Consider the following 7,647-nt stretch of genomic DNA (forward strand, 5'->3'; position numbering starts at 1 on the left):
ATATTTCGTGGGGAAGGGGAGTGGACTTTGTTCTGGTGTGTCTTTACATGGGACATGCTATCTCCAGCTACCACAGTTTCAACTGTACATCTAACCACAGTTATTATGTTACCTCTCAACTTTGGAGGCATAAGGGCTCCAAGTCCTTAGAGGTACCAAAAAAGAGGTTGCTGTAATATAGGCCTTGAGCAACCCTAATTATATGAAAAAGAATATCACCATTTCCCCTCATCTTCCTCAAAAAGAAAAGAGCCCAATGATGTGTGAAAAATGAAAAACAATCTAAAAAAGAGTGGAGATATATATATATATATGTATAACTGATTCACTTTGCTGTACAGCAGAAACTAACATAACATTGTAAATCAACTATACTCCAATAAAAATTAATTTAAAAAAACAGAATATTTCAAAGTTGAAAAAAGATTTAGACTGCTTTCTATTTGAAAAAGAAATTCAAAGAGAATTTTTTAAATGTTGAGAAAATGTCCAAAAGACAACTGTATTATAATAATCGTACAATAATGATCAGATGAAATGAGTAGAGAAGGGTTCTCTCCACTTCAAACTTTAGCAAAAAATTTTTGAAGAAGTAACTTATTCCTGTATTGATTATTAGAATTTACCTGTGAAATTACATGGTACTAAAATTTTTGTTTGGGGAAGTAAACTAATAATTAACTTTCTGTAATAGAAAAAAAAATGAAAACACAATGCAAAGTGATTGGCTACTGAGTCATTTAATATCAAAGGAGACAAGGCTACCCGAATGAGACAATCTTGGGACCCTCTCTTCCGACCCTTTTGCTCCAAAGTGATGGAAGGTATCTGTGCCAAGAGACAGAGTCGATGTTGTGTTTCCGTTTGTTCCATCTTTGTTGAAACAGTTCTTACACCATGGCATTACCTGTCTGTCACAGTATGCTGTACATTCCATGTCCGTCAAATTCTAAAATCCTTCTTGCTGATCTCTGTGGTGCATATTTTTTCCTCCTTCAAAACCGTCTAACCTCCCTGACTGTTTCTAATAGAACCCCATGTTTATTTGGTTAGCCACCACCTCTACTTCTTCAACTTAACCATATGCATCGTCAAGCACAATGGGTAAGGAACTGGCATGAGACAATTCTAGGCAAGAAACGTTGAGGGGAAATAATGTGTAGGACTTTTTCCTAAAAAGAAACTCAAACCTCTCTTTGTCCACTGCGCATGGTCAGTTGTCAGGTCTGCACGCCAATTATGGAACGGAAGCAGCTAGTCTGAGAAAGACAAAGTGTGATGGTGCAAAGAGCCTGGGCCCTAGGACAAGCTATTTGGGCACCAAACTAACTGACTCTTGAAGTGCTCTAACAAGGGACTTTGCATTTTGTGAAATTACTATTCTTTTCTGGTTCTTCTAACCAAGTCATATAGAATTTTGTTGTTTTCTAATACTTTCAGCTAAAAGCACCTTGATTAACAAAATCTACATATTCTTTAACTTACCCCAGACCTCAAAGAACCATAGCCATACCAAGTGTTAATCATGAGACAATCATGCAGGATGGTTGGGGGCGTGTGTGTGTGTGTGTGTGTGTGTGTGTGTGTGTGTGTGTGTGGTTCCTGTTTAAAAGGATGAAAGGAACAACTCTCACCTCACCTAACTTCCCTTTTTAAACCTCAGATTTTTTGTCTGCGAAGTGAGAATCCAGAGTACGGCATCTGTAAGAAACATCTCAAATTTTATGGCTGTGGAATTATAGCACATCAAATGTACTTTAATCTTCCCTGTCTTCTCTGAAAAAGTGTGAGCCTTTGAGAGACACCTTTGGAACTAATCCTTCAAGAAATCTAAGGTATCTGTATTAAAGACAACACATGGCTTAATGTAATTAGGAGACTAGCAAGAAAAGAACTTGCACACCTCTACCTCTGAAATTTCCAGGAATTCGTTATACTAAAATCTAATGTCACCAACAGAGGTCATTCATGTGTCATTGGACACTGTTGAAAAGACAGTTAGCAACCAGTATACCAGGAAAACGGTTATCTGTATATAATATTCAAATAGTAAAGACAAAAAGTTTTGGTATAGCCCAATGATTGTCATTAGTCAAAGTCATTAGCTTTTTAATTTAAAAAGCTACCAGTAAATTAAAGCCTTTAAAGACCAGCTATCATTAGAGTTCATAAACGTGCATGGTACTAAGTCAAGCTAATGAACAAATCTTTTGTTCTTACTAAGATTTACCTTCAGTAACAGCTGTCTGGCTAATAATACCTTATACTTGGATTATACTGAAAGATGGACCAGGAATGTGTCACCATCTTCACCTTCTACCTAAAGACCTCAGGAATGCTTCCCAAGGTCACAGAATTGGATCCTGAATTTAAATCTCGTGATCTTGTCTTCGTACTCTTTGCCCTTAAGCTTTGCCCTCAGAATACAGTCACATTCTGAAAAATAGTACTTTCAGCCCTCCCATAGGTAGTTGCAACCTCATTTTTCACTCCTAATTATTTGCACCTTATACTATAGTCAGTTTCAACTAAACAATGCTTTCGTCAGAGTTGCATTGCCTTGCTTCTTCATCTCTTACACATGTTTTCTTTGTGCCTGGAATATTTTCTTCTCTCTATCAATCTAACTCCTATGTAGAATTCTGGTTTGAACTTTGTGAATGCTCCCCCAAAATCTTGCATTGGCCTCATCTAGCACTTATCATTTTATATTATAATTGTATTCATTTGTATCCTAGGCTGTGCTTCTTAATAACAAGTATTCTCACCCTATGCACATTTAAATCCTCTTTCACTAGATGTTGAATGACTGAAACAATGAAAGAGTGAGTCCAAGTCTCTATCCATCCCATCACACTGTGCTCACCGATCACACATCAACATTTCTTGGGTCTGTCCTTCCACTTGATATTATTTCCTTCAGAGAACATGCATAAAGGAAAAATTTTACCATAGCCACCCTTCCTTGATGAAGAATATCTGTCTTGCATAGTCTCTCTGCCCTAATTCTTTCACTGTCTCAAGAAAGAAATATTAAAGTAAAGGGCCCATCTATTAAGTACAATAAGTACTCTCATGCTATTTACTTTCCATTAAAATAAAGTGGAATCCATTTTTCTTTAGGCCAAATCCTGGAACCCAAAGTTGCGAGAAGTGGTGTTTTTCAATCCAGCAGCAGTGATTGGTCTTGGAAATTAAGGTTTCTGATGAGAAAAAGCCTCACTAAAGTGCCAGAGTCAATAGTTCCCCTACATTACCCATCCATTAAAATCAGCAGCAACTAGTGTCTGCTATGCTAACACAAGCCCCACAACAGGGACAGAGATTGTCTCTGTTTGGATACAGACTTTCCTTAACCCTAATGTAGAAAGACACTCATAATATGAAACCTATTTTGGACTTACAGAAACCACTCATCCCCAAGAGGACTAGCATATAGGTTGTCAAAAGCCGTGAGGCCCCTTTGTCATCTCTCCAAATGTTGTTTACATATTTTAAAGTAAAACATTTAGTTCTGCGTGGGTCAAGGAGGACTATAGCATGTTTCTGAACCCAGAAGTCAGGCTGCATCTCTTGGGAAGACGAATGAGTTTATAAGCTTCTTTGACTGTTCTTTCATTCAAAGAATCTTAACTGAGCACCTGCTAGGCACCAGATGTTGGGCTAGACACTGGAAGTACAAAAAATAAAAGATAGAGACCCTTTAAGAGCTACTAGAGAGACTTATATGGAAACAAGTAATTATAACTCAGAAGATGAGTTGTTATTCAGCAGGTACAGAGAAGATTACGTGAGAACATAGATAATTAGTTGAGACTATGACAGCTTGCCTAGGGGAGTCTGAGAACTTTCACTGAGAAAATTCTGTATGAGATTTCAGGTAAGAATATGGGTCTGTTAAAAGGACCATTGTGTGGAAGGGTAGATGAGACAAAGGAAGCAGTGAGCACAGAGGTAGTAGAAGGCTGTATCCATATCATGATAAAATATCTCCACAATTCAATGTACAATCCATGCAGCTACCCTAGGTATCTTCCATTTTTTGTCGCACAGCACCAGGATGAGTGACTGCATTTTTTTATTGAATTAATCAGTCCTTTAGATGTCATTTAAACTCAGTCTCCTTTTCTCCCTACTTTTCTGGTACAGGTTCATGATGAAATCTTGCAGATGTTACTACAATATTAGAAGATACTTTTCAGCTCCCTGGTGACTTCAAAATGAGTTTTATCATCATTATAGTTAATAATAATTGCAAATAAAATTCTCAGCTTTTATGTCATAAAAATTGATTCTCACTATACACCTCTCTATGAAAATGTCATATCCGTTAAAAATTGCTACAAGAACAGATTATAATACAAAGCACTTACAAAGCATTTTTGGGGGGAGGTAATTTAAGTTTATTGCCCTTCTGTTAGTGGGAAGAAAAGCCTTGACAGGGTTAATTGCCTCAGCTAAGATCACATGATTCATGGTGGTACTGGGGAAGTGAGAATTCAAGTTAAGGATGACCCTCCAAAGGAAAACGCAACCCATCTGCCTTACACTCCATTCACAGGCAGTAGGGTAGGCTGTGTGCAATTGATCTTTCTTCCCAACGGTAACTGTAAAAACCAAACAAAATTCTGAAGAATTTCCAAGAAATAAGCCTGTTCAGACGGTAAACTTTCTTTATTTCAAAGCTTATCACCCAGCTTAAATCTAGTTCTGCTACTGGAACACCATGCTGGTTCTGTCAATGGGAGGTCAGGGTTGAAGATGATGATTAATTCTGGTATACTGCTGCCAATTATATCCTACCAACGTGGCCTATATCCAAGGGCTAAAGAGTATTCATGAAGAGAGGGGAAAAGGCCATAGTGATACTCCTGCCTACCGTAGTTTTGCCAAGTTTCAGAGGAAGCTGGCAAGAAGGAAGACACTTACTCAGCACAATTTCGGCTTAGTGTGACTATGGATCTCCCTAGTTACCAAAAAGTGTTGATTACCAGATGGCCTCAAACCAAAATGAGAGAACAGAACCATCAAAAGCCAAACAAAATGTGAATACACATTTTTGAGAAACTTGCTATGAATTTAAAAGAGAGAGCAAGGCTTCCAACCTGCTTACCTATTAAACAAGATTTTAAAAACTGACTTAGTTCATCTTAGAGCTGATAGACTTTTGCAGTCATTTAATAATCAACAAATATATATTTGATGTCTACTGTATTCAGGGCTTTGTATCAAACAAGTCCTGTGAGTGACAGAAGAGATGAACCTGATGAGATCTCAGCTCTCATAGAATTCATGTTATTTAATGACCCTAAATATCATTCTGAAGTTCTTCAGACTCCATCTGTGATACCCAAACAGGTGGATCACAGCACAAGTGTGCCTTATTTTGTATTCTTTTAGCCCAGTGTTTCTGAAATTTTAATACATATCCAATCACCCAGAGCGCTTGTTCAAACACAGATTGCTGGGCCCTACCTGCAGGGTTTTCAATTGATTGGGTCTGGTAGAGCCCAGGATTTTGCATTTCTACCAAGTCCACGGGGGATGCTGGTGCCATTGGCTCAGGGATGATGCATTAAGAAGCATGACTTGGGGCACAGTTTGAATCGCGGTGCAAAGAAGGAGTAGGCGGCAGGTTCTCGCTGGGTATTTGACTAGTCCTCTCTCTGCCTTGCTTGTCTGAGCTTCAGCAGAATTTGAAATGGCTGGCGGTAAGGCTGGGAAGGACTCCGGAAAGGCCAAGACAAAGGCAGTTTCCCGCTCGCAGAGAGCCGGTTTGCAGTTCCCGGTGGGCCGTATTCATCGACACCTGAAATCTAGGACGACCAGCCATGGACGCGTGGGCGCGACTGCCGCTGTGTACAGCGCAGCCATCCTGGAGTACCTCACCGCAGAGGTACTTGAATTGGCAGGAAATGCATCAAAAGACTTGAAGGTAAAACGCATTACCCCCTCGTCACTTGCAACTTGCTATTCGTGGAGATGAAGAATTGGACTCTCTCATCAAGGCTACAATTGCTGGTGGTGGTGTCATTCCACACATCCACAAATCTCTGATTGGGAAGAAAGGACAACAGAAGACTGTCTAAAGGATGCCTGGATTCCTTATTATCTCAGGACTCTAAATACTCTTAACAGCTGTCCAGTGTTGGTGATTCCAGTGGACTGTATCTCTGTGAAAAACACAATTTTGCCTTTTTGTAATTCTATTTGAGCAAGTTGGAAGTTTAATGAGCTTTCCAACCAACCAAATTTCTGCATTCGAGTCAACCATATTTAAGTGTTACTGTGGCTTCAAAGAAGCTATTGATTCTGAAGTAGTGGGTTTTGATTGAGTTGACTGTTTTTAAAAAACTGTTTGGATTTTAATTGTGATGCAGAAGTTATAGTAACAAACATTTGGTTTTGTACAGACATTATTTCCACTCCGGTGGATAAGCTCAATAAAGGTCATATCCCCCCCCCCAAAAAAAGAAGCATTACTTGAGCTTATTTATTCTGTGCTACATTTGTAGAACCACAGCTTTTCAGTGACAAAGAGTGGTTTGTCATCACAAATTTATCATCAAGAATGCCTTTACTATCTGACCAAAACATGAGTTTCTAGAAAATGAAGTATTAAGTATTTTCTAAAATCTTTCAAATTTACCCCAATAAAATATTATGTGACAATACTTTTTTGAAGTAAAAGTTGCTATTTAAATGCTATAAATACCAAATTAAAAGAGAAACTTTTTTTCTATTTTACGAAAAAAGCCAACAAAATACAAAAACTGGCCAATCATTATAACATTGTCACTCTTTACTAAAAAGAAAACATAAACCTTTACTACTTCCTTATAAAACAGTTTAAGTGATAGTTATTTGAAATAAAATTGCCCTATAATCTTTTAAAGTTTAAATACTTGGCAGTAAATTCAGATTGTAAATGACTATAAATTGGTCATCAGCAGAATTTCTAACTTGTGGCCCTATTCATTTTTATCACAGGCTGTTATTTTTGCCTAAGCCTATGGGAAGCTGTGTCAGAATAATTAAAAAGAGGTAGACCATTTCTGAGAGAGAGGAAAAAAATTCTCACACACAAGATCCTTCATTCTAATTTTTTGTAAGCCTTGTCTTCTGGCTTCCCCAAACATCACCACTTAAGAGAATGACCCAGTCTCCTAATGCTGAAAAAAAAAAGTACGTTCCTTGCCAAGTGGAACTGTAGAAGTCACTGAATACAGATGATGACTTTTTCTTTAGTGTGTCTGAGTCCGTGTTGAGATCATAATTTAATAAAGTTTCTTTCTTTTTTTCCTTATGACTAAAGTCCTTAGGATTAGGACCAAGATGGATCTCTAATACAATTCAGAAGTCTATTATAATCTTTGCACTTAGAATTTCATATAATAGTAAAATTGGGGGGTTACATTTTGCATATTGTGATGACATAAAGAGGAGGGTTTTTTCTTATATGCTTTTGCATTTTTAAATTTTTGTGGATGTAATTTGGTTCTATAATTATGGAACACTCTTTAAGACTCAATTGCAACCAGCTCAAGTACCATGTGAAATACAGATGTGGTGCCCATCCTTTAGGCTAGGGGTGTGGAATTAACAACCACTGAGATGCCAGTTGGTATAATTCCAAGTCAATCTTAC

General features: G+C 37.8%; 1 protein-coding gene across 1 annotated transcript; it reads left to right on the forward strand.

The window, feature by feature from the left end:
* The first annotated feature begins 5,609 nt into the window (after positions 1 to 5,609).
* On the forward strand, positions 5,610 to 6,459 carry LOC132495012 (histone H2A.Z-like). Its single transcript, XM_060106518.1, is given in 2 exon segments — positions 5,610 to 5,950; positions 5,952 to 6,459. Coding segments are annotated over 2 exon segments (387 nt in total). The 5' UTR covers positions 5,610 to 5,701; the 3' UTR covers positions 6,090 to 6,459.
* The last annotated feature ends 1,188 nt before the right edge of the window (positions 6,460 to 7,647 follow it).

Source organism: Mesoplodon densirostris, chromosome 8 (genome assembly GCF_025265405.1).
Source record: "Mesoplodon densirostris isolate mMesDen1 chromosome 8, mMesDen1 primary haplotype, whole genome shotgun sequence".
Lineage (NCBI taxonomy): Eukaryota > Metazoa > Chordata > Mammalia > Artiodactyla > Ziphiidae > Mesoplodon > Mesoplodon densirostris.